Source organism: Doryrhamphus excisus, chromosome 22, assembly GCF_030265055.1.
Source record: "Doryrhamphus excisus isolate RoL2022-K1 chromosome 22, RoL_Dexc_1.0, whole genome shotgun sequence".
Taxonomy (NCBI): domain Eukaryota; kingdom Metazoa; phylum Chordata; class Actinopteri; order Syngnathiformes; family Syngnathidae; genus Doryrhamphus; species Doryrhamphus excisus.
Window position 1 is genome coordinate 4,513,107 of NC_080487.1, and position 27,874 is coordinate 4,540,980.

The following is a 27,874-nucleotide window of genomic DNA, read 5'->3' on the forward strand; positions in this document are numbered from 1 at the left end:
GCTGCAATCCAATATACTTGATGTATGTTTTTTTCCCCGTTCACATCATCGTCTTTATTGTCTCTCATGAGAAGCCCAAATGTAGACATATGGCTCCATTACAGTGGTATATCCCTTATGGAAAAAAAATATATTGCAGTATATTGACAAATATAATAATAAATATAGTAAATATTTCCATATATGGGATCTTATGTTTATATTTTCCAATATATTGCAATATATGCATAGATCATATATGTGTATATATTGATACATATAAAAAATATCTTGCGATCAAGACCAAAAAAGGACTATATTTTTAATATATAAAATTGCATATAATTTAGGATATATAAACTCATATATTATATATTTGGATTTAATATATTTCAATATATTGAAAGCGGCAATCATTTGTATATTCTGCAATATATTGCCATATATTACATGAATATATAATATATTGTATAATATATGTACAAAAATATATTATTCCATGTATTTATAATATATAATGTATTGGAAAAATAATGTATTATAATATAATACAATATATTTAAAGTAATATATTGATAAATATATTTTCTTTTCGTAAGGGATTGTTATGCTTATAGAGCCGGAAATAACTGGATTTCAATGGTGCCTTCATGCATCACAGTTAAAGTATGATTGGTGCACATGGTCCTGGAATAAAATTAGAATATTATACCAGCGATGGAGTCTGTCACGTTCATGATATGAAGACATATGAAGAAGCTGAAGTTGGACAATAATAAATCAGTTATAGTTTTAGTTACTTTACATTCATATCCCTTTATTGGCAGACTTTCTGTGTGATGTCCAGTTACTGTGTGCAAGGGGAGGGGCTATTTCTCTTCTAGTGCAGGTGGCTTGTTCTCCTATATCGGGCTACAAGTTGGAATATTAGAATGTGCACCCCCACCCCCCACCCTGGACAACAGGGTTAGTTCCTGAATCTCCTGGGCCTTATCGTGATCGGTGAGAGGAGGACATTTGGGAGAGGCCATCTGTTGGATCTACACGCACTCTCTTCGCTCAACTGAAATGAGAAGCAGACTTGCTGTCTTCTCAGCCTGAGAAGTCCACTTGCATCGGGGGGAAGAAGATTATGGATATGGACATCTTCTTCATTCTTGGACATTTCACCATGAATGCTGCTGCAATGTCATTCAAGTGCTGCAACATCAGACTAACTGGACCTGAGGTGCTCATGGTGGCATTCCGAGGAGATGAGTGACAGTCTCGTGACTTTGGAAAGTGGGAAACTATTTGCAATGGAAACAGTTTAAATGTAACCACGCAAACGCTATGCCATCCCTGCTGTGGAGCCTGAACAGGAGGACCTGGGCTACAGCGAGAGGGAGACTCCTCGTGCTCCTTTTTATAATCTGCAACCGCCAAGTAAGTCAAATTCTGCAACTTATTGTTGCTTCTTGTTAATATTTAAAGAAAACTGAAATCCCAACTTGTAGGTGAAAAAGAAAAATATAGTCTAGTGTTTGGTCTTTTTTCCTCATTTTTAATGTTTTTTTGTATTTTTCAAATCTTCTTAAATTACATTTTCTTTTGCTTATATTTTGACTTTATTCTCAAAATTAGTATAGTTTTTCCCATTTCTGCTGTTGTTTTTTTCTTGCTAATTTTTTACTCAAAATATTATGAATTTATTTTCATAATATTTTATGAATTTTATCATGAATTTATTTTCATAATATTTTCCATGTTATTCCCAGAACGTTTTCCCCATACTAATGTGTAAAAAATATATATTTAATTTTGTTGTTGTTTATATTTCAATTTATGTTATTATTTGTTAAAATTTTATATTATACTTGTACTTTTTAATGTTATCAATTTTGAAAAGTTCAATTCCAAATGATTATTTTTTTTAGAATTTATTAATGGATAATTAATATAACAATAAATTGCTATTCATGATTAATATAACATTAGAATTGTACAATAGTTATACATTTGCATTTTGGCTTCTTTCAATGCAATTTGGCTGGAAAAACAATATAAAGTGAAAATGCCAATAATTAAAAGGGTCATGAGGTGGCAGATGCATAGTAAACGGAGGGCACTACCGCCATCTAGTGGTAACTGGTAATATTTCAACATCATCTGTATGCAGTGCTGCAGGATGGGTTGATCAATAAATGCAAAATGTCAAACGCTATTTCTATATATTTTTTAATAGTAAAAAAGTAAATGAAGTAAAAGTAGCATTTTTAAAAAGGGAATTTATTATGATACAAATGTTTAATATTATTAAAGCTTTTACATAATTTATGATGCTGCAGCACTGTAATGGAGACTCATGTTTTGTGTTGTCTGCTATTCATTTTCCTATTTACAGTGAACAAACAAAGGGTTTAGGTCATGTGGTCATTGCACCTACCTTCTCTGCCCTGTAAACCCACAGTGGCGAATCTTTAAATAAACATCAGAGCATGACGTCAAGTGAAAGCTAATCCAAATGGGTCATTTACAATGGCACAAACTGTATATCAAGTGTAATAATATTACTCTGTGCTCAAAATACACTTGACTCAAGTGTGAAAGTTGGAAATATTGTATGAAATCTTTCATTTTTCTTTTTGCTGTGGAAAGATTTGGACACCCCTCTGCAGTATCTCTGCAGGTCACATGGCAAAGATTCCCTGTATGATTCTGTTTTTTCTCTTTTTTTTTTTTTACTGCTGCACATGGAAGATAACATGCTCAATGCTCCAAAATCTTATAGCGAAGCGTACCGACTACTGGGAGGCCTGCAATACAACCCTGACATCAAGCACACTACCGACTACTGGTGAGCTTGACACTTCATAGCATGCAGTGCATTATTGCCCACTTTTAATGCAGTTCGGCGCAGGATCGGATATATCGACAGTCCGGTTATATCGATATTTTTTCCGACTCCCGACAATAACGATATAACGAGACTTTACTGTATATCTAAACAGTGTAAACACAATCATTGCAAAAATATTTCAACAATAATATTTTATCAACAGTCTTATCTTGTGGTAAAAACACGTGCAGAAATACATCGCTTTACTGCAAAAAAAAGTGAAGTATTGCAAAAAGTGTTACGGCAATTGTCTTGAAACATTCTTTATATGAATCACTCTGTGTTTATTACTGCTAATAGACAATAATGATGATGTTATGCAGGAATCTACTGCAGGGGAACCTTTGACACGTTTGTGTGCTGGCCACATTCACGTCCTGGGAATGTGTCGGTCCCCTGCCCCGCCTACTTACCGTGGATCAACAAGGGTAATGTTCAACATCACCGCATGACGTGAACGCCCCGCTGAGTATTACCACCGACTTTCCTCTCACATGAGGTGTACTGCTCTGTCATGAGTACTGATCATAAGATAACAACAGATGCTTTTTGATGGCAATTTGTCGCAGATAATTCCAGGAGGGCGCATCGAGAATGCTTGGAAAATGGGAGATGGCGACAGAAGCGGAATTCCTCCGAGCCCTGGAGGGATGACTCGGAATGTCAGGGGGACCATTACTTCAAAGATAAGGTGAGGAAGGACTAAAATGACTGATGAGGATGACCTTGTGCTGAAGGTCGCCTTGTGTTTATTCTGTTTTCTTGTTCCGTGTGTGTGTTTTTTTTGTCCAGGAAGAGCAAATGCTTCGGCAAACTGCCCTGCGGCTAATCTCCGTTATTGGCTACTCTCTGTCATTGTCTTCCCTCACGTTAGCAACGCTCCTTATGGCTATGTTGAGGTCAGTAGCGATGGGAATGGTTTAGTTTTATTTAGTTTTATTTACAATGGAGTTTTGGATGTGTTATTCCATTAACCCCTCATTCATTCTTTTCATATCTACTGCAGTACTTTTATTCATTCATTCATTTTCTACCTCTTTTTCCTCACGAGGGTCGTGGGGGTGCCTATCCCAGCTGTCTTCGGGCGAGAGGCGGGGTACACCCTGGACACAGGGCACATATAGACAAACAACCATTCACACTCACATTCATACCTATGGACAATTTGGAGTCGCTAATTAACCTAGCATGTTTTTGGAATGTGGGAGGAAACCGGAGTACCCGGAGAAAACCCACGCATGCACGGGGAGAACATGCAAACTCCACACAGAGATGGCCCAGGGTGGAATCGAACCCTGGTCCTCCTGGCTGTGAGGTCTACGCACTAACCACTCGCCCGCCGTGCCACCCTAGTACTTTTATTCGCTTGTAAATATATGTAAATACCTGTACATAAGATCTCAGGTCTCATATTCATCTTTTTGTTTTCAGCCTATGGAAAAAAAAAAGCTGTTATAGCAGGAAGCTAACCATCATCTCTCCAAATAGCAGCATTTACCTTCAGCACTGACTCCCCTGTTGCATAACAATGAATGAGTGTCTGGCTTGTGTGTTTATCAGGAAGCTCCACTGTACCAGGAACTACATCCACATGAATTTGTTTGTGTCATTCATCCTGAGAGCCGTTGCTGTCATTTCTAAGGAAATTGTACTGTACATTATGTATTCCAACCTACCCAAAGACGACCCTGGATGGAACTCCTATTCAAGTTCTACGGTACCCATCACATCTTACAGACAAAACATTATGACTGCATTTTGTTAAATTGATTTTTTTTTCTTATTATGTTTACTTGATTTTGGTAAACTTAATCCTGGTTTTCCTATTTTTGCTGTTGTTTTGGTTTTCTTGTTAATTGCTATTTTTAGAATGTGATGGTGCTAATAAAACCCTGCATTAGACGCCCCTGCATTAGACGACCTTGAATTAGATGCCCCTGAATTAGTCGCCCCTGCATCAGACGCCCCTGCATCAGACGTCCCTGCATCAGAAGCCCCTGCATCAGACACCCCTGCATTAGACGCCCTTGAATGAGACACCCTGCATTAGACGCCCCTGCATTAGACGTCCCTGAATTTGACGCCCCTGAATTTGACGCCCCTGCATTAGATGTCCCTACATCAGACACCCCTGAATTAGACGACCCTGCATCAGACGCCCCTGTATTACACACCCTTGAATTAGACGCTCCTGAATTAGACGCCCCTGAATTACACGCCCCTGAATTAGACGCCCCTACATCAGGCGCCCCTGCATCAGGCGCCCCTGAATTAGACGCCCCTGCATCAGACGCCCCTGCATCAGACGCCCCTGCATCAGGCGCTCCTGCATCAGACGCCCCTGAATTAGACGCCCCTGAATTAGACGCCCCTGAATTAGATCCCCCTGAATTAGAAGCCCCTGCATCAGGCGCCCCTGCATCAGGCGCCCCTGCATCAGACGCCCCTGCATCAGACGCCCCTGCATCAGACGCCCCTGCATCAGACGCCCCTGAATTAGAAGCCCCTGCATCAGGCACTCCTGCATCAGACACCCCTGCATCAGAAGCCCCTGTATCAGACGCCCCTGCATCAGACACCCATGACTTGAGCTGCTTTCCATGTTTTTGGCTCAACCTAAACTTTTTCCTCCACAGATAGCTCTCATGTGCAAACTCTCCAAAGTGGCCATGGAGTATTTTGTGGCCTGTAACTACTTCTGGCTGTTGGTGGAAGCTATTTTTCTGCACACGCTGCTATTCACCGCTGTGATGACCAAACGACGTCTGCTAAAGAATTACATGCTGTTAGGATGGGGTATGACCTTTTGGCTTATATTTTATTTGAAGGTTTTGAACTAGCTGTCAGTATCACTTCCTGGACCTTGCTCTTCTTTTCCTAAAGGTCATGTTCAGGCTAGTCCTTCTTTTGAATAAGATTTGTACTTTTTAATGCTGGCTGAATTTGTTGATGTTAGGCATTATGACCTTTGGACCTTGAAGTTGATTTGAGACTTTAAAGGACACTTTCACAATTTTTGGGTCATTTTCGGTATTGCAATATGACTCAATCAATGTTTCTTCAAGTAATGTTGGACCCTTCATTCCAATAACTCAATGCATGTTCAATTCCATTGTCATTGAAACTTTTATTTGTGCTGTTTTTGACTTTCAGGAACACCTCTCTTCTTTGTGACTCCATGGACGGTTGTGAAGATTTTATATGAAAACACAGAGTAAGTGCTTAGTCACCCGCTTTGTGGAAAAGCTAGAAATTCTACAAAGATTAAGAGCCAATTTTATTTCTAAGGTGCTGGTCCATTGTGAACAGATGGTTCTGGTGGATAATAAAAGGCCCCATTACGTTAGCAGTGCTGGTATGTCCTGGTTTATCTCACATATTGTGTTTACTTAATTGTTTTATTGTTGTGTGTGTGGGGTGTTTGAGGTGAGGAGGGGGTCAAAGCCAAATTAGTACCTGGATCAGTAATGCTAAAAAGAAAAATGCTATTTTAAGCATCATAAACTTGGTAATGGGATAAAAATAAACACCAATGTCAAAGGTCACATACACTTATAATGGTGAGACAATAACAAATTAACATAATGGGGTAAAAATAAATAGTAAATTTTATAAAAAATTAAATTGCATTATTTTATGGGGGTCAAAAAGTCGTAACGCCACAAACGTTATCGGTTGCGTATATCGGGAGTATTAACTCGTAATGATGAAAGTACAACGTCACATGTCGTGTTACGAAAAACCTCCAATCTGATGAGAAATGTTCAACATTTCCATGTGACTTACGTCCCACGGTGCGTGACATCAAGTTCATTTCACTGTGATTTCACACCGCGTTTAACACTTGGGTCATGTGAGTCCTTGTGATATGGAAAGCATTGGATATTCTACAAGTAGAATGTCAAAACAGCTTTAATTTGCGTTGCAGATCATTTTCTTTATATTCATCAAGATTCTGCTGCTGCTGCTGTCCAAGCTGAGGGCGCATCAGGTGAAATTTACCGACTACAGATACAGGTATGTGCTCAGAAACGGACGACAACAACTTCCCAGTTTACATTAGCGCAGGAGGGTAACCCTGAGCAGCACGGGACTTAACCTTCAAGTTTTGATCATGCACAGCCCTAATTCAAATGTCAGCCTGTTCTTGTTTTATTTTTGCCCTCTTAGTCTCGTGATAAATTATGGTGCCCGCTAGGGGACATGGAGAAAAAACATTGACGGATTAAAAAAATTATCATAATCATAAATGGTTACTTGGAGCGCCACGGTGGTCTAGTGGTTAGCGCGCAGACCTCACAGCTAGGAGACCAGGGTTCAATTCCACCCTCGGCCATCTCTGTGTGGAGTTTGCATGTTCTCCCCGTGCATGCGTGGGTTTTCTCCGGGTACTCTGGTTTCCTCCCACATTCCAAAAACATGCTAGGTTAATTGGCAACTCCAAATTGTCCATAGGTATGAATGTGAGTGTGAATGGTTGTTTGTCTATATGTGCCCTGTGATTGGCTGGCGACCAGTCCAGGGTGTACGGTAGAAAATGAATGAATGAATGAATGAATAAATGGTTACTTGGTTACTGCCGATGGTCACTGCCATTTCTTTGCAATAAAGAGCTTGTTGATCATCCGATTCCGCATTAGAGTAAACCTCGGATATATCGGACTCGGATATATCGGACTCGGATATATCGGAATTTCGCTCACAACGGACAGCTAAAAAAGAACCAATTTTTCTGTAATGCATTTCCAATAAAAATTCATTGCATATATCGGATTTTTTATAACGGATTTCGCCTATTTCGGACAAAATCTCCAGTCCCGTTCCAATGCATTTCCATTAAATTTCCCTCGCATATATCGGATGGCCGCATCGTGGCGCTCCGATTCGCCGAATCGTGACAGGCCGTTATACGACGTCATTTGCAGCGTTTGCAGCGTTACCTGCGCGTCCAGGTACATTGGAAACATAGTCAAGGAAGTGCCTTTTTATAACGGATATAAATCCGATATATGCGTAAAACTGACATTTTCCGGTATACGCATATAACGGATTTCGCTTATATCAGACAAAACCAGTGGGAACAATTGAATCCGATATATCCGAGGTTTACTGTATTTCAATCATATCCGTGTAGATATCCCAATAAGGGATTTATTGTATAAATTAAACTTGGTTGTATTCATTGTCAGCTTAGCCAGAGCAACGCTGGTGCTGATTCCACTGCTGGGAATCCATGAAGTTGTCTTCACAGTGCTCGTTGATGAATGTATGACGGGGAGCAGTCGATACGCTCGGGACTTTATCAATCTCACCATCAGTTCTTTCCAGGTAAGAATACTACAACTGATTGTATACCTGGTTGTTTTATTAGTAATTAAACCCGAGTTACAAGTCAATCTGTTCTATTCAGGGTTTCCTGGTTGGAGTGTTGTATTGCTTCGCTAACGGAGAGGTATGGTTCCATACACTAAATTACAGATTATTAAAGACACTAAACTGGTAACTAAACTGGTCAAATTTTGAAATTTGTGGAACACATCATTTTTGTGAATGTGCCATAAACACACCGCAAGCTATGTGTTAATAATAATAAACTTTCTGGAGTAATCTCTGTTGACTCTTGGATTTTCACTTAGATTCTCTTGTAGTAATTAACCATAATACCCAAAATGAGAAGTTCTGGTCAGCAATTCCGTCTTTCCACACCGTCCATGCCTTCTTTCTTCTAGTTTGTGCCTCTTTCCTGCTCTTTCTCCTGTCTGCATGAGAAAATACAGACTTCTTTCCTGCAATAAGAGTTTCTTCTCCTGGCCTTCCATGGCCTTTATTACTGCAGGAATCTTTCTATGTAAAAATGTTCTGTTTGTTTGCATTTAGGTTCAAGCTGAGCTAAAGAAGCGCTGGCAGATTTTCACGGTCACCAACAACTTCCAGTTAAGGAGCTGTTTTCAGGGTGCGCCGCTCAAGCACCTTTGGAAGTGCACTCGAGGCCACGGCTCGCAGTGCCAGCGGAGGGGATCCTGTGAGGAGGATGGGACTCCCATCAGGCTTCCTCACCTGCTTCAGGTTGCTGGCCAAGAGGGAGGTGGAGTGAATAGACTAAAAGAGGTTAAATGTCATGGCGTGAAAGGATGTGACGCAACAGGCCTCGCGCTGCTGACCCGGAAGAGCTTATCTAGCAGCGACGGGGAAATGACGCTCGGGGAGACCATGGAGGAGATTTTAGAGGAGAGCGAGTTTTGAATGCACTTGGGTTCTTTATCTATTCAAACATTTTCTACTGATTATACTGTTCAAGGTCGTGGGAGGTTGAGCCTTCCAAACTGACTTCAACTTGGACTGGTTTGTCAATCACTGGGAAAATATGGAAAGACAACCATTCAGAATCACATTTACACCGTCACTGAGTTGGGACCAATCCCACACTGCCTGAAACTGAAGTCAACCACTTGGACACCATGCAGTGACTCTGATTCAGAATCCTAATCTACTCTAATCTACTTTGTCATTTATTCACCAACACTTCTTTTTGTACATAAGCACATTTTATATTAAGTCAATTTCTTATTTTTTGTTGTAAACTGAAAGTATTTGGGTTTGACATCACCGCTACGAATGTAGGTTTTTTTCAACTATTCAAAATCAACGTGCAGTTCAAAACCCATCAACTGCATACAGTATAATTGCCTATTTCTATTCATTTGCATTTAGCATGTAAAATATAGCATTGCTGTTTTTGCAGACCATGTACTGTATACGTAAATATCCATATGCCAAAACATCTGGGTTGAAATGGTCATTATGAATACAATGTATTTGCTTTTTGGATTGTGATTATAAACAAACGCAAAGTTTTGTACAGGCTTTTCATGTTTCTATTAAGTCGTTTTTTTTCATGAATGTTGTAGCACAGTGAAAATATGAATTGTATTTGCAGTCCAGCTATGGAATATGTATGCACAAATTAAAACTAACTTCAACCTTTTCGTTCTCTGGGATGAATCTTGGCCAGAAGTCGAGGGTCTCGACCATTGAAGTGCACCAGGCAAGGAATTTCCTTCATGTCCTGAAATGTTTTGGACGGTTTATCCACCAACTGCTGCTGCAGAGGGAAGAGTGATGATGTCAGAGAGCAAACTCAGAGATTAGAACTCAGATTAAAACTCGTGAAATTAAGCATATGCTCATGAACATTTAATGCAGTTTTATGTCTACACTTTAAAGTTTAAATCTAAATATGGAGACACACACGGAGCACAGGAAGGTGTTTGCAGAGCAATACTGTCACCATGTGGTGTTCTACAGGTAGTGATGGTAGACGTACCTGTACTGAACATTACCATTACCATTACCATTCGTCATTAGCCACTGTATTTTTGGTGTTATGCTATTTATGTTAGCATCCGTTTGGTTTTTATGTAATTTATTCATTCATTCATTCATTTTCTACCGTTTTTCCTCACGGGGGTCGCAAGGGGTGCTGGAGCCTATCTCAGCTGTCTTCGGGCGAGAGGCGGGGTACACCCTGCAAAGGTCGCCAGCCAATCACAGGGCACATATAGACAAACTACCATATGTAATTTATATTTTCATTAATTGTACAGCTCATATTATACTGACACCGTAGCTCTATGGTTATCATCACTGTTCTTCTTTTGCCTTCCCTTTTTTGATTGTGATTGATTTGTTTCTAACATGGTCAACAAGTAACACTGAGGAACTTCATGTTTACTGTTATTTTTACATAATGTAGTCCAATATAGTAATATAGACTACGGAGTAACATTAAATGATAGTAAATGAATGGAATTCAGGGTACATTAAATAGTATGATTCTAATCATTCTTCTTCTTCATTCATTAGTAATGTTTGTACTGTTTCCTAAAGGGGTTAAGAGTAAAAAGCTATTTTGAAAAAGATCATTATTCTCTAGAAAGGCAACCATGAAGTTGATGATTCCCACATTGTGAGCGAGGGAACCTCATGTGCGTGTCAGATACCATGTGAGTCTATGCACGCCCCTTTCTTTAAGCCAATGGCTGGGTGAGTCATGAGAGGCCTGGAGCTCCAGCCCAAGCCTTTATTATCCGCAGCCGCTGTCTCCTGGCTCCACTATACAGTCGGCTGCCGGCCATGGCTGGATCCACCGTCGGGGAGCGCGTCGGATACATCACCCGGGTCCAGAGCTTCAGCGCCTGTCATCGTCTGCATAGGTACTGTTAGCGTCATTTTACGGTATCGATATGCGGATATTCTATGGAAAGTTTGCTGTCGCCGCTGTACTGAACATAAAAGTATTTTATCCTCGTTGTTCATCCGACGGCGGTATCAAAGACTGCACTAAAACATCGTAAACACTAACTTGCTAACTAGCTAACTAACTAACTAGCTAACTTGCTAACTAGCTAACGGACGTACGCTGAACTGTCGTTGGCGGCACCACACCGGCACTTCCTCCTCACTCTCACCGTCCCCCAGTGACCCTCGCCGGCTACGGTAAATTGCCTTCACCGCCCGGTTCTTTTGCTGCTCTCTGAACCACATGGTCCACCTTCCTGGTTCTCCTTCCTGTCCCGGATGAGACCATCCCTGCTCGAAAAAACGGCATAGATCAGCATACGTTTGGTACATATGTTGTGTTTTTGTGTTGGTATACAATACAATATATGCTGGTCTATGCTAGTTGGTTCAGCAGGGATGACTGTCATGTTGTCTGCAAACAAACAATTAGACTTTATTATGGACTACAAACGTACATTTAAATCACAAGTCAAGGAGGATCAAACAAAATATATTATTTACTTTCATTTATTCATTCATTTTCTCACTTAAGTCGTGAGTGTGCTGTAGCCTATCCCAGCTGTCTTCGGGTGAGAGGCTGTACACCCTGGACTGGTGACCAGCCAATCACAGGGCACATATAGACAAACAACCATTCACACTCACATTCATACCTATGGACAATTTGGAGTCACCAATTAACCTAGCATGTTTTTGGAATGTGGAAGGAAGCCGGAGTACTCGGAGAAAACCCATGCATGCACGGGGAGAACATGCAAACTTGCCCTATTCACTTTCATATTAATGATGAATATTTTAACCACTGAAGCCGCAGGTGTAGCTTCACTGGCAGGTGCACCGATTACAATTTTGAAAGAGCTAAGCATACAACTTCAATACAAATACAAACAAACCTTGACAAATCTAGCGGCTCCTTCTGTCATCATCGGAGACTCCTCCGGCAACCTTGATTTAAGCTAAAAGTTTATCATTGTCATTCTCCTCGTGCCAAACCAAGACGCAAGTTTATTTGTAGTTGTATACTTAATTAGGGTATGTTTACTCACTCTCCCAAGAGGTTATGTTTTTTTTTTTTTTTTTACATCATATAACATAAATAAGGGCGGTCGAGTGGTTAGCGTGCAGACCTCACAGCTAGGAGACCAGAGTTCAATCCCACCCTCGGCCATCTCTGTGTGGAGTTTTCATGTTCTCTCCGTGCATGCGTGGGTTTTCTCCGGGTACTCCGGTTTCCTCCCACATTCCAAAAACATGCTAGGTTAATTGGCGACTCCAAATTGTCCATAGGTATGAATGTGAGTGTGAATGGTTGTTTGTCTATATGTGCCCTGTGATTGGCTGGCCACCAGTCCAGGGTGTACCGCCTCTCACCCGAAGACAGCTGGGATAGGCTACAGCACACCCACGACTTAAGTGAGGATAAGCGGTAGAAAATGAATGAATGAATGAAAGTAAATAATACATTTTGTTTGATCCTCCTTGTCTATATGTGCCCTGTGATTGGCTGGCTACCAGTCCGGGGTGTACCCTGCCTCTTGCCTGAAGACGGCTGGGATAGGCTCCAGCACGCCCGCGACCCAGTGAGCATAAGCAGTAGAAAAATGAATGAATGAATAACATCAATAACACGCAAACTAGCCAATGACATCATCGAGCATCTTCTAGGACATCCTAAAGAGGAGTTGGCATCCTCAAATAAGAAAACATCGGCCGATTATGGGAATAAACCACCAGGAGCCCAAATAGCACTTATCCGTGAGGTGATGTTGTCCCCAAGCGCTTGATGACCGGGAGGATAGAAAGATAGTAAACGTGTGCAGGTGTAGCACTCGTATTGGGTGTGGTGCACACCCACAGGTGTGTTTAATTTGGCATGATGATGTAGGTAACCGAAATGAAGTACAACCCGCCGGCAGGTCTTTTTCCATGTTTTGCATTTTGTTACGATGCTGAAAATGATCAAACATGACTTCAAAACCTGAGGTACGTGCCGAAATGGGACTAAGCCGTTTTGTTACACGCCTGCCTAAAACAGGAACTTCTGGCGCTAGTGGTATTAAAGTCACTTATTAGCTTTGAGGTACGTATGTCTGAAGGGTTAGAGTTTGTTTTAATCGTTGACGTACGGCGGTGTGTTTAATCACGCCAATGTCCATCATGGTTCTTCATCTGCTTTGTAGCGTTCACCTCAGCGAAGAAGAAAATAAAGAGGTCTATGGGAAATGCAACAATCCTAACGGCCATGGACACAACTACAAAGGTTGGTGGAGTTTGCATTTCTCTTGTGGAAATGACACGTGAGTGAAAACATATAATTAATTTCACCATTTTCACAATTAATGTGAAACAGAGAGGGGGGGGGGTGTTTTTGTTCTTTAACCACAAAGCCTTGTACGGCAATAGCATTTGTAATGAAGTCTTGAACTATCTAATTTATTCCAATGGTTTCTGAAGCGACAGAATTTCAGCACTTTCTAGCAATATACCGACCATTATGGTAAGACACTGAAAACGAGATGGAGATCGCTCTTCCAGCCGCAAAGAAACGGCTCATGAAGAAGCACATTAACATTCCGGAGCGGTTTAGCCAGTCTTTGGCCCTTTTAATCCCATCGAGAGCTGAAACTTCCAGTTGCTGAGTGTCAAGCCTCAAAATTTGCAGGATTTGCTTGCCAACCAGCCTTTCTCCACCAACTAGTAAACCATCGTCACACACTTTCTTACACAAACAACGAGGCTGCATTAACTTTTTGTGTGCATTTCTGTCCGCAGTTGAGATAACCGTGCGTGGAAAGGTGAGTACCAGGCTTTGCTTTGTCTAATACCGTTAAAAACAACAAACATCCATTTTGCTTTGACTGTGGCGTCATTTTGAGCCACATTAACTAACATTTTGCGAATGTGTGTTTGTGCGCAACTAAATTAGACGACTAAATTAGATGCTGAATTAGTTCCAGACCTAACAATGATAAGTCCCTTTCCATGAAGTAGGATTCCTTATTTCTAAATGGAATGTTTTGGTAGTTGGAGCAAAGAAAACTTGTTTATGAGCTTCTAAATACAGTTTTTAACATTATTAGAGCTTTCTAAACATGACATAACACCCCTATAGTCAACTGTACACTCATTTACACATTATTGGCGCCATAAAAAGAGTAAATAGGACATTTAAGAGTTAAATATCAAGTATATATTTTGATACAAGTCTGTGCTTAACTCTTTGATGCCTGACTTTTTGTGTTTCTGCGTAGATTGATAGCATCACCGGTATGGTAATGAACCTGACGGACTTGAAGAGGTCTATAGAGGTAAGAATTTTTTTTTTTGGCTTTTTCAACAAGATTATACCTAAAGGAATGAATAAGCAAAATTGTATTATGTGTGCGAGAGGTAATCATATCCAATTCTGGTTAGAATTATTTGTTATTAATTATCTATTTAATTGGAAATCTAAAGTCAATACAATAAGATGAGAAATAAGACACTTGATTGATTGATTGATTCCCATCTACAGGAAGTCATCATGAATCCACTGGATCATAAGAACCTAGACAAGGACGTACCATACTTTGCCAATGTTGCCAGGTAGGCATATCTATATAATACAGTTGTAGTATGAAGTTTGCATTTACTCGTCATCAGTTTGGGCTTTCATGATTTATTGGAACTGTTCTTTTACATGGAAGGGAAAACATACCTAATATTTGATGATGTAATCATTACATCTTGAATGAAGAACAGTTCTAATAAATTTTATGACAAATTTATGACATTCAAGTGCTTAATGACCACAACTGTTGACATCTATGTTTTTTTTTTTTAACCTTGTGGACATATGCTCGATTTGAAATGAATTTGATCATTATTGCTACTGCTACTACTTGATGCTAACCCTTTTTTGTTCTTCCCCCAGCACCACTGAAAACCTGGCTGTTTACATATGGGACAACATGGCCAAGGCCATCGCACCAAGTAAACTCTATGAAATAAAAATTCACGAGACAGATAAGAACATTGTTATATACAGAGGAGAGTAGTAATCATATGTACGTGCTGTTCATAAACGGCTTCATGTTTCGTGGATTGAAAATAATCTTTGCCAGACCGGCACGGGTGTCTTCAGTCTGGTACTAGTTGCAGATTAACAAGATTTGTGGCCCCCCTTCTGCAGAGAAAATCCCATAAAAGACAGATCTTATTTCTTTTTTTTTATTTCCACCATGACAGTTCTATTGTCACTTTTATACTAAATATAATTTAAATAGACCAATATTAATCCTGTACAATTCATTTGTGATTAGGGATTGTTGACCCCTTTGTGTGTGTCCTTGTATAAGTATGTATTAATACTGAAAATACATCATTAAACATGTGTATATTGTCACAATTGTTATTTTCGGACCATATAACTGACCTATACATACATTGTATGGAGAGGTGCCAAATGTCACAATTACTTGCCAAAATAGACAGAAAAGAAGTTGCATAGTGTGGGATTGATACCATCATTTGCAGTATCATAACCACTGTTTATAGATTTAGCCACTAGGTGGCGACACATCCCAAAGTTAGTTTAATTCAGACATTGTTGACATGACTTTGCATCCTACTCCAGCAGACATTTTTTCAAAACTTGCCTTGGTTATAGTTTGGTTTTGAGTCTATTTTAAAAGGATGCTAACCAAGACACCACAGCATTATGTTTTGAAATATGTATTATTAATTAATATATAATAATATTTAATATAAATATTAAATCTGTTGTTAATGTCTAACTTTTTATACCTGACTGCTGTGCCCCGCCCCGCTTTTAGCCTTGTTTTTAGCTCTGAATGAATGTATGGATATTGTATTTTAATGCATTCCTCCTTGAAAAGCCCAATATCTAAAAACGAGTTGAGAATACAGTGTGTCTGTAATTCCAAATATGTACAAATATTTGGTATTACAATGAAGCTATAGTACTCAGGAGAGCTTATCAGATTTTTAATGTGATTGGCTCCATCTTAATGTGAAACTTGAAAATGAAGTCCAACTTGTTTGCATGGTACTGGCTGGTGCTGTTTTAATGACCCACTGTTAAATTTATGTTCATAAATTGCTTCTTTTTTCTTTTTTTTTTAACCACTGAGAGCAAAAGGTTACATTCTTGAACTTGCGTGCACGTATGTTGACATCCGTCCAACCTGGCAACCTACACAAGCCAGAAACTGCCGACTGATCCTTTGTCAGACAATAATCGTAGCCATAATGGACTAAAAGACAACGTTTACATGGTCAGAGTGATTAAAATGAAAATGAGTTGTTCTTTTCATACACCTGCTTAATAAAACAAGATCAGCCCCATGCTGTCAATGTTCCAATGTTGAAAGGTAAACATGATTTCCTGCTGCCTGCGGCCAACGGATGCCGCAGATGAGGGTGTGAGGTGATGACTTACTGACAGACTTGCAGCCATTGCAGACATCGTAGGCAGAAAAGCACCAAAGGGTATTTATGGAGAACAGAAAATGTTTGGGGAATCCTTCCTGAAAGATGGTCATTCTACAGGACGTTCATGTTCTTTCAGGGTTTAACAAAATAGTCACTCGGAACTCACCCCAGAGCCATTGATGAATGTGTCTAAAATTTTGATTTCAGCAAAAAAAGGTTGTTTTCCTTTCTTTAGTCAGCAGCAGCAGAACATAGGTTTCAGGAAAATATGAAAATATCACTTCTCAAAAAAAAAAAAGAACGAAAAAGCATTAACTTTGACTTTGGCACAAATTTAGCCAAACTGTATAAACAACCATGCTACAACATAACACACAAAATGGTTGGAAATTACATTTTTTACAAATAGAACCCCAAGAAGTAAAAGGTCAGTAAGGATAATTCATAATGGCGCCTACAGCGAACACAAAAACTCCTTATTTCTAAAATCACAAATACAGTACTTAAACTTGCTGATATAGTTCATCTTCAAACTAAAAGCTAAAATAATGCATAAGGCTAAAAATAACCAATTACCTAAAAACGTCATCTAATACTTCTCTACAAGAGAGGAGAAATATGATCTCAGGGAAGAACTACATTTGAAACACTTCTATGCTAGGACTACGTTTAAAAAGCCATAGCATTTCAGTATGTGGAATCAAACTATGGAATGGATTGAGTAAGGACCTCAAACAATGCACAACGATGAGCCAATTCAAGAAACAATACAAGCAGTTGATGTTTGCTAAATACAAGGATGAAGAGTCTTGAACCAGTCATGATGTGCTATATATATCACTATATTGACACTTACTATGGTACCCATTATGTCATTGGATGCTCATATCACCTCGTACTTCGGTACGTGACAAAAATAAAAAATATATGTATTAGGAAAGCAGGAAGTGAACAAATGTAACAGTTACTGATTGTAAAAGTACCAGATGGAGGGGTAGGATTTAATAAGCTTTGCTTCTTCCTCCTCCTTTTGGACATGTAGAGTGGGGGGGGTCAAAAATCAAAACCTACTTTAGGTTGTGTAGTAGCAGAGGCAGCCTGTCTGTCTGTGTTAGTTTGCATTGTGTGTGTGTGTGTGTGTTGGCTGATGAGATAAAGAGGGGAGGCCTACAAGTTGGTTCGTGTTTTCTTTTTTGCTCATCACCCTCCCTCTTGGGGTCAGACAGCAGGCGTAACACACGTAACACACACACCTTTACACCCCCCCACCCACCCACCCCCTCCCTTACAGTTTGTTCCTTCTCGCTCTGTCTATAACACACGTATTCTCTCCCACAACCCTGAGAGAGAATACACACTTCATTTCCTCCCCAAAGGCTGCTTGGGTAAGGACAGGATGGGCTCCTGGGAGCTGTGAGGATGAAGAGAGTGTGTGTGATCCAAACGGACTTCCACCAATACCGAGCCACCATCAAACCTCTGGCACATGTAAGAAACTTCCTCTTCCTCTTTGTCCCTCCTGAATGCTGGGTAAACGCTTCCACTGTGCTTTTCTGTTATTGCTGCCTGTTTTTGTGTGACTTGCATTGCTGTCATCAGACAGAAGCACTCCTCCTTGCTGTGGGCTGAAAACCTAAATGGGGGGGCGTGTCTTTGTTCAATAGGGGGCGTCAGAGAGCAGGGTCTTGTGGGTGTTTCAGTTGACCCAAGTCTCCGTCCCATATACATCGCACACAAATGCAAACAAGACATGAAAACATACAGTTGTTGTTTGCGTTTGCACTCGGAATTGAGTCACAAACAGTTTTTCAAACAAAGATTGTGTATCTATTTAGCAATAACAACCTCTCACCCTGATTTTTGCTCACTTATTGGAGGTAAAAAAAAAATTGAAGTGAAAGAATCAAGACAAAGTGCAGATTATTATTAATCGTCCCAACCACCTTGTCTCCTTTGATTCAGCTATGTCGGCTATTTCAATTAGTCCTTCCTGAGCAATAACCAATTCCCAGGAGACAATAAACTACTTGTATAATGTCAACAGTCATCTCTTCTTATAATGACTTCACAACGATGAGATTTATTATTGGACCTGACCTGCGGCCTGTCAGCAGCATGACTTTTAGAGAAATGTGACATGTGTCGGTGATCAAAGCCAGCCGGGGCGTTTTTCCTGACCCGGGGTTCAGCCAGGGGCCGGGCCTCAGCCTGCCGTTCTTTCACCTGAGGCCCATTAGTGATATATGTGCTAACAGCTAACATAAACACTACTACTATATTTATGGTGGTGCATATGATGCGTCTATGTCGGAGTACCCTTCTACACAATCATGGCTTTTCATCAAAAGCTGCAAAATACTGAGTTTGACCATAGTTTTCATGTAAAATATATATTTTGTAAATATATATCATGTAGAAATATATTTTAATATACATTTAAATGTATTTAAATTATGCTACTCTTTAAACAGAGTAGCAGAGCTTGTGGGAAGGCGGAGAGTTTATATGGCTTACAGCCGCACCCATATAAGGAAGTCTGTCCCTCTGTGACATCACAAAGGGGCAGTTTGACCACGCCTTTTCAAACCGAGCGTTCTGTGCCATCCCAAACTTTTTTGGGGGGTCACTTCCAAATCAGAAACTTTATTATGTGAAACGTTGGCATTGTTTAACACGAGAATACAACATTCTACTTACATTTATAGGCGAGAAAAGTGGAAAAAGTTTAACCCTTTAACCCCTTTAAGTGGATGCTTCCATTAAAAATTCCTTTTTTATTGTGTATTCTTCATGCACAAAGAGATTGTGCTCCAAATATGTATTTTAATTCAATCTGCAAAAGGTGAACATCGAAAAAACAAGCTGCCACTTCCTCCGTTTCTCATTTTGCATCGAGACTGATGTTGAACGCCACGCTAAATCCTGACAGGTAAACATTGTGTCCAGGCAGGCAGTTTCAGTTGTGGTTAACATACACATCCTAAATCTTATTCTGACACCATGGCAATTACCGTTGCACACGTGAGGAAGATGATGCTATATTTCCCCATCTAATTTCCCACTGACAAAAAAAAAAGAACCCACTGTCAAGGTTCCGCTAATAACAGCTTGTTTCCAAAAGTACAGCTACCACAAGCACTAACACGTTTTCCTTCCTTCTTAAACCTCTTTTAATATTGCGCTTGAAAATAAGTCCACATCTGTTTTTGCAGGGAACTTTCTTTGCTTTAGAACAGGGGTCTCAAACACGCACTAGTTTGAGGCCCCCGCCTTGATATGAAAGTTTAATGTTAGTGCGCAAGTTTGATATGGATGCTGTATGGTATCATGCACCCAGAAAAAATTATTACGTTTGATTAATGTTCATGTTAAAGGTTAAATAACTGTTAATAGTTATCCTCCCTATCCGTGTGGAAGTGGTAAGTTTTTGGCTATTTAAGTTTAAAGGAAATAACTTGAAGGCTACCGTTTAGGTCGCTAGCTCTCTAGTTTGCGAGTTAGCATGTGTCTCACCAACTATATGTGGTTAAGTTTTTATTATTTGCCGTTTTATTATTATATTTATTTATTACTGATTGATTTTCTTTATTCTTGATCTTATTTTGTGTAGAAAAATGAAGATATTTGAGAACAGTGGAATGTTTTATCAGAGCTTTTCTTGTAGAAAATCGGAACCAAAGCAAAGTTTGTTCATTTTTCTGTTTTTAATAAATGCGTTTTTTTTTTGGAAAACCTGATGCGGCCCAGCCTCGCCCAGACCTTAGCTCCAGTGGCCCCCAAGTAAATTGAGTTTGAGACCCCTGCTTTAGAAAGTGTGACAAAATTGACCAAAATTGAGTTCCCGAAGATACACAAGGGCAGCTAGACTTCCCACGTCCCAGAAATGGAGATGTGGAACCAAGGGACAGTGACTAAATTACCAGGAACCTTACTGGCTGAACAGTAGAGGGGTGCTGGGCAGGCTGAAGGAGGCACCAAGTGTATGCTTCCTGCTATGTCCATGTTTGGTCTGCTCCTTCTGTTACAGTTCAAGTGAGGCACCATGGCAGGTGGACACCAATGCAAAAAAGCAAGGAGAAGCGACCATAGTATGTAGCTCAAACTAAAGGTTAAATTCCCTCAACAACACCAAGATCAAATAAAATACAAAAAAATGCAGAGGTCCAAAAAAAAAAAAAAAAACCACCAAAAAGTCAAACATGACACACAGGACAACCAAACAAGGACTGAACATCCGTCCATCCGTCCATCCGTCCATCCATCCATCCATCCATCCATCCATCCGAAGAGAAAAGTGTACACTGTCACACAGCAGTCATTTGGTTGTGAACTGCCATGTCACAAAAGTAACAGTCAGGCTAACTTTAATAGTGCCCACCCAAGATTTGGCAACTATGTTGGCAAAGATTTACCTTTTTTTTGAGAGGGGGGGCACGTAAGCGCCTCCATGGAATCACTATCATCTCAAAGCCAAAAGCTAAAAAGCCAAAAAGCTCTGCAGCAATGTTGGATGCACAGATCGTGACACGTCATTAAATTGCTATCCAACCACGGGACATCAGACCAAAATGGACTCGTTTTATTTATGATGGAAATGTCCCAGCCTCGAGTGGAAGTACTGTGGCCAACAACTTCAGGATTGACTGCTTTAGCAGCCTGGGTCAATAGAGCGCCGTACTGAAACTTAACTCTTTGCTTCTGATAACCAGCACATACTAAATAATGGTGAATGGCAACACCAGAGCAGGGGTCTCAAACTCAATTTACTTGGGGGCCACTGGAGCTCGGGTCTGGGTGAGACTAGGCCGCATCAGGTTTACCAAAAAAAACAAAAAAACGCATTTATTAAAAACAAAAAAAAATAAAAAAAACTTTGATTTTCTACAATAAAAGCTCTGATAAAACATTCCACTATTTTCAGATATCTTATTTTTTATTTTTCTACACAAAATAAGATGAAAAATAAATAAACAAATCAAGAATAAAGAAAATCAATCAATCAGTAATAAATATAATAATAATAATAAAACACCAAATAATAAAAACTTAAGAAACCACATATAGTTGGTGGGTAGACAAATTATTTTTTTCAGATTAAAATGAACAAAGCATTATTAGAGCCCTGTAGACATGACAAAACACGACTATAGTCACATTTATACTCTTTTTATTTACAACATATTGCGCAACTGCAGGGTCTTGAGACACATGCTAACTCACAAACTAGAGAGCTAGCGACCTAAACAGTAGCCTTCAAGTTATTTCCTTTAAACTTAAATAGCCAAAAACTTACCACTTCCACATGGATAGGGAGGATAACTATTAACAGTTATTTAACCTTTAACATGAACATTAATCAAACGTAATAATTTTTTCTGGGTACATGATACCATACAGCATCCATATCAAACTTGCGCGGGCCGCACTAACATTAAACTTTCATATCAAGGCAGGGGCCGCGTGTTTGAGACCCCTGTCTTAGAACATCTTACAGCAACTTTATCTGTTCTATGTGCAAACATACAGAAAGAACCCCAATAGCGTTTATAAGAAACTGGTTGTGGTCTTCATATGTGTTTATCATTGCAGCTCATTCACACACCAGAGGAAAGCATGAAGGAAAGAGAGGAGCTGAGGATCGTTAGAGAGCAGAGTGACCGACTGGTCTTGATGGTCCGCAAGCTGGAGGAGGACAACGCTCAGCTTGAGAAGGAAAAGAGCCAAGTGGTGTCCAAATACCAAACTGTGAGTCAGCTGTCCTTCTACTTGATTTAGCTTCTCCCTTTTCTCTTCTTTCACTCACTGGGGATGAGATTGTGCTTAATAAGGGAATTTCAGCATGGTCATTATACCGACACACGTTGAGTGGATAATGATACCTTTCTCTTTGGGTTTTTATTGCTGTGTCGGCCATTTTCTGACCATTTTATTAAGACAGCATGTACTTAACACAGCCACACATCTGCAAAGAGTTTGACAGATCGGTTCCCAGAGTGACACATTTTCTGTTTCACATTAAACTTGTGCTGATTTTCTATTAAGGGGAATCCATGGGTCAAAACAGTTGGAGATTTCTCGAATTGTGATTCGAAAATTTGACTTGAATCTGATCCGCTTTGTATGGATTTATTTTTAGTAGGAAAATGCGAATGAAAGGTTTGAAATCGGTCCCAAACGTGTATAATGTTTTTCCACAAGTGATAAGACATCACAAATAAAAGGGTACCAGCAGGTGAATCTTTACCCCCCCCTCGCCCCCCCTTTTCCCGGCAGTGACTCAACTTGCCTTTGGGGTTGAAGCAGCCGTCAATAAAAGGCTCTCTTCTTTATGGAGGCACTTTGAATTGTCATGTCTTGTCATGCTTTTGCAGTCAAAGCAACCTTGTCCTTTGGCATCAAGAGCAAAAAGAGACCCTCAGACCAAAGAGTATGAAAGAAATAGCGGTAAACATTGCAGTTTTATCATAAAATCCATGAAGTCGGCACCAAGAGTAGATTGTCTTATATAAGTCAGGTTATGATGGACATCAGGGATGCTTGGAGAACCAAACTGAGTGATCTTATTGTCTGAAGAACTTGATGAGATCTTCTGACTGAATGTTAAGTATGACGCCTAAGACAGCTCCAGGCACATCTCCGTGGCTGTGCTGGATGCTCGCCCCCGCCCCGCCTCCCCCCTCCCCTGCAGCGAAGAGAAAGTGACCTATTACAGTAATAATAAACAACTAAAAACAAATATTAATATGAAGTTTGTTGTAGGTTATATTTTCATTCATTCATTCATTTACACCCTGGACTGGTGGCCAGCCAATCACAGGGCACATATAGACAAACAACCATTCACACTCACATTCATACCTATGGACAATTTGGAGTGGCCAATCAACCTAGCATGTTTTTGGAATGTGGGAAAAAAACGGAGCACCCAGAGAAAACCCACGCATGCACGGGGAGAACATGTAAACTCCACACAGAGATGGAATTGAACTCTGGTCTCCTAGCTGTGAGGTCTATGCGCTAACCACTACATCACTTTGCAGTCTCACTCATTTTTTTTACATTTTGAAGCTCTACTTTTCAGACCTAACAAAAATTTTAATTCTTCAACTGGTTATAACATTTTGCTCAGGAGTGTGTACTCCATGTACTCTATGTACTCTATGTACTCTATGTACTCTATGTACTTTAATTATGGGCTCTTCCTCAATCTTCCACATTCTAGCACTTTAACATAATATATTGCTTTTTATTTTTTCATATATAATTTCAAAACATTTACATTGTATAATAATCGAGTACTTCCCCGATAGCAAAGTGGTCCAAAGAACCAGGAAGAAAGGCAAACGAAAAGAAATAGAAGTCAACGTCTGATCCGCCCTTTGCAAAAGCACACTAGCCCTCATTGTTGTTGCCGAGTGGAATGCTGGAGCAAAGTGGGAGGCCATGTGGGTCTGTTGTCATCCCGACCGGGAGGCGGATGGACATTTTTCATCTTCGGTCCTTTCTCTTTCGGTCCTTGTGTGGTTAGGGTGTATGGGTTAATCAACATCAGTGAGGGAATTATTATGGTTCCTCTGCTAGAATCCAGAAGAAGATCAGCTGAGAGCGACAGAAGTAATTAGGCCTTTGGGATGAGGATGAGGCTACCCCACTACTGAGCAAGGCAGTGCATCAACAAGGGGAGGTTATGTCTGTAAGGTGCACTCAGCCTTGCCACTTCCTTTTTATTGATGCCGAAGAGACCAATAGGAGTCGAGCCGACCCTGGAATGGGACCAGACCCGGATGAACTGGACTGGGATGGCTTTAGCACCGCATTGGAGAACAGAATAGTAAGTGTCGCTATATTGAGTTGTTGATCTCAAATATGCAAACCAGTCATTTGCTACGATGCAATAACTGGATTGTATTCCTCGGGCGAGGGTTTGAATGCCAGGGTCTTTGCAACTTAAACTGAGGTCCATAAACCTCAGGTCCCTGGTCTCAGCTGTGACTATAGACAAGACCAATCCACCTCCAAGGAGGACCCCTAAGTACCCTACGAGGGCCTGGTGTGAAAAAAACATGAATTCAGCTCTGTACAATAATCAGGGACTGTTGTTGACCCTTGACCTACAGTATATACAGTGAAGTACTACAGCAGTAATATGCAACTGTTGTTACTTTGGTCCATGGGAGTTTTATTGCAGATACACAATACTCTTTTGGATTTAACAAAATTTTTTTAAAATAAAAATTCTATATTAATTGTAGAATGAACATGTGGAATTATGAACTTACCAAACAAATGGGAAATAACTATTTATGTCTTATATTTTAGATTATATTTGAAGTATTTTTGGTGTTCTCTCAAAGAGCATCATGAGCTTCATGTCACCTGAAATGGTTTTCACTTCCTTGTCAGGGTTCCTAAGTGGAATTACCTGCCTGATTAGCGGGGTTCGGACCATCCGTTGTGTGTGTCCAAACCTTTGTCCTATACGGTATGAAAGTTTTGGATTTATTTTAGGACAAGTCCGTATAGCAAGGCACTATTGGAAAACACTTTATGGCTTATAATGTGGCTTAAAATAGCTACCTAAAGCTACTACTAATGGTTTTAGTCGGCACCCCCTTCTATCATTTTCTAAAAATAGACATTGGTGAGCTTCCATGTAGAAAAGCCATCAGAGCACAGAAACAAGTACTTTTATGGGAAAAAAAACTGCACTTGGAAAATAGGTCACTTTGGGTACCTTTCATTGTTCCTAATACTTTGCCCGTGATGGCTACTTCAGTAGAAAGTAATACTGACCAGAGCAGACTTGACAATGAGACATTTTCACTCCTGTTATGGATGGTTGCCGCTAGACGTGAGCTTTTAGCGCAAGGCTAAACTCGTCTATCCGGTCAGCTCGTCACGTCACTCTGTTGATCTTTGTAGCTGAGCTATATTAGGGAGAGATTCCACGAACAAAGAGAAGGATTTCTTTTTGCTGCAGGGAGGAACACTCATAATTTGTTGCATATTTTGAGGTAAGACTTTTACCTCTGTTATGTCTTCCTAGAATCATGGGATGTGACCTTGGTCTTCTGCATCTTTTTATAAGTTGGCATGTCACATTTATCATATTAATAATTGTAATCTTGTAGGAATTTGTTCTGATTTTGAATTGAGGATCATCATAAGAAATAATAGAAATAAAATATGTTGCAGTGGTCAAACCGATAAAACATGAAATAGTGTATATGTAAAGTTAACTTAACTGTCATTGCCATTGTACGAGTATGACAGTAGCAGACTTGCCAACATGTACTCATTGTTCTTACTCATTTGGCTCCCCAGCATGCAGGTTGATGTCATGTTTACACGTAGAGCTGTCCCCTAAGTGTGGTATTTTTGCCCCACTACACATTTTAGGAATAAAATTCAACGTAAACAAAACAAAAACAAAATAGAGCAAAAGGCGTAATTAGATTAGGTTACATTAGATTAGATTCAACTTTATTGTTATTGCTCATGTCACAACAAAATGCAATTAGCATCCAACCAGATGTGCAATTTTATAAGTACCTTAGTAGTAAGTAAATGTAGAAAAATGGACAGATCTATGTACAAACTATAGCAGGCTGTGACTATAATACAGTGAGGATATGTACAGGGATATAAATGACTATAATATGGCTATTGCAGATTATACAGATTATAAACAGTATGCACAGCATGCATGTAACAATATATAATAACAGTAATATGTACAGTATTGCAATGAAGTGACTAGAGTATGGCTATTGCAGATTATATAAATTATAAACAGTATGATCTATGAATGCAACAAGATATAACAGTAATATGTACAATAGTGCAATGAAGTAGTGCAATGAAGTGATGGGGGGGGGGGCATAGATCAGCGGAGACAACTGTTGGGAAAAAGCTGTTCCTGAACCTGATGGTTCTTGTCCGGAAGCTCCTGTATGTAACGAAACACAAAAATCCAAAGAAAATGCATACAACACTTGGAAAAATAGATGTTCCATTGGTTTAGATTTGGCATAACTTGATTGGCTTTTAGTTTACAGATACATTTGAGTTGTTGGGAGGGGCCACATTTTTTCTACCAAAACATGGCAGAAGGAACTATGGTCAAAAACATGAACGGATGCAATTTTTGGACAGCCCTGCATATGTTTGGGTAAGTGTACTGTGTTCCCACCGTGCTGGGACAAGACAAGTGTACTTAATCTGGACTAAGATTCCTTTGTCTTAAAGGGATACTATCCTATAACACAGCCACTATCAAAGTGCTACCAATTGTCTGTGTGCACTGACTTCCAGGGGCAGGAGACTTGCCGGGTGTCGGAACAACGCTGCGTCCAGCTGGAAAACACCCAACGTGAGCTCCAACGACAACTATCAGGCTTGTCGGACCGTCTGGAGGAAGGGGAGACTCGTTCAACTCGGCTGGCTATCCACAGAGACAAGCTGGAGGCCGAGTGTGACAGCCTCAGGCAAGACCTGGACCAACTGGAGGGTGCCTTGATTGCATCCGAACGGGATAAACAGGTACGGAATGATGGGACTTCCGCCAAGGGAAAGACATTGGTACTCTTAAGTTCTACACATCATCCAAGTGTTGTTCAAAGTGAATAAGATTTGACAGAGGAGTTATTTTAGAGGAGTTATTTTAAAAAAAGTCAGTCACAGTCACCACATGAGTTACATCACCAACCATCATCAACTGCAAAATCTCCATCAAATTAAAATGGAGAAGCGGAAGAAGTAGGCGGGCTTGTTGTTGACATCATAATTACTGGAGATGACATCATCTCAACGACAAGGAAAATAAAAGACACAAGTCACAAAGACTTCACATTCGTCATCATCAACTGTAACATTGAAACATAGTTGAACCCCAGAAGCAGAAAACAAAGATCAGAGTTTTCGAGTCTTCATGGCAAAAAAGTAAACAAAAGGGAATAAAATACTGAAAAATAAAAACATCCAAAGCCCTGCCGAGAAAATTACAGCAAAGCGTAGGTGAGAAGAATAAAAAAGAGGACAAGGAAGCCTACTGAGATACGCCTGCAACTGGCAACCAGTCAAGAGAAGAAGACATACGGTAAGTCGAGCAACCATATGCATGAGGATAGTGTAGTGTATATAAATACTGTAGAACCAGCTTAGTTACTGTACCCGCTGTCCAACTCCCCAAAGTACGCAGGCACAGAGTCAAAAAGGAAGTATCCACAAACAATGTCAAAATAAGAGCCTTTACAGTGTTGAATGGAAAAATAATCACCATTT

At 40.0% G+C, this 27,874-nt stretch overlaps 3 protein-coding genes and 1 long non-coding RNA gene across 8 annotated transcripts in view; 3 read left to right on the top strand and 1 right to left on the bottom strand.

Moving 5' to 3' along the window:
* Positions 1-958: 958 nt before the first annotated feature.
* Positions 959-9,827, top strand: LOC131109349 (glucagon-like peptide 2 receptor). 2 transcript variants are annotated; one of them, XM_058061266.1, is made up of 13 exons: positions 959-1,404; positions 2,719-2,815; positions 3,181-3,285; positions 3,427-3,548; positions 3,650-3,756; positions 4,418-4,574; positions 5,494-5,653; positions 6,011-6,071; positions 6,146-6,212; positions 6,786-6,874; positions 8,047-8,185; positions 8,268-8,309; positions 8,735-9,827. In XM_058061266.1, exons 1-13 carry the CDS (start codon positions 1,312-1,314, stop codon positions 9,098-9,100), a joined length of 1,605 nt encoding a protein of 534 aa, XP_057917249.1. In that variant the 5' UTR covers positions 959-1,311; the 3' UTR covers positions 9,101-9,827. The 2 variants fall into 2 exon arrangements, with proteins under 2 accessions (XP_057917249.1, XP_057917250.1); XM_058061267.1 differs by having other exon boundaries at positions 6,810-6,874.
* Positions 7,925-12,078, bottom strand: LOC131109354 (uncharacterized). Its single transcript, XR_009120733.1, has 3 exons — positions 12,052-12,078; positions 10,858-11,446; positions 7,925-9,959 (listed from the first exon to the last, which is right to left on the bottom strand). It is a non-coding gene; the product is annotated as an uncharacterized LOC131109354 (long non-coding RNA).
* pts (6-pyruvoyltetrahydropterin synthase) lies at positions 10,859-15,539 on the top strand. Its single transcript, XM_058061271.1, has 6 exons — positions 10,859-11,070; positions 13,339-13,418; positions 13,931-13,953; positions 14,410-14,466; positions 14,673-14,743; positions 15,072-15,539. Exons 1-6 carry the CDS (start codon positions 10,991-10,993, stop codon positions 15,193-15,195), a joined length of 435 nt encoding a protein of 144 aa, XP_057917254.1. The 5' UTR covers positions 10,859-10,990; the 3' UTR covers positions 15,196-15,539.
* Positions 15,540-17,893: 2,354 nt separating this feature from the next.
* Positions 17,894-27,874, top strand: part of LOC131109347 (myosin-16-like) — a 31,141-nt gene continuing 21,160 nt past the window's right edge. Inside the window, exons 1-3 of one of the 4 annotated variants that reach the window (XM_058061262.1) lie at positions 17,894-18,079; positions 22,181-22,336; positions 26,906-27,133. In XM_058061262.1, coding sequence (XP_057917245.1) covers positions 18,011-18,079; positions 22,181-22,336; positions 26,906-27,133 — 453 coding nt within the window. In that variant the 5' untranslated portion in view covers positions 17,894-18,010. Of the gene's footprint in view, positions 18,080-22,180; positions 22,337-22,370; positions 24,423-24,475; positions 25,606-26,905; positions 27,134-27,163; positions 27,690-27,874 lie in introns of those variants that run through there. The other 3 variants (XM_058061263.1, XM_058061264.1, XM_058061265.1) reach the window with 3 other exon arrangements.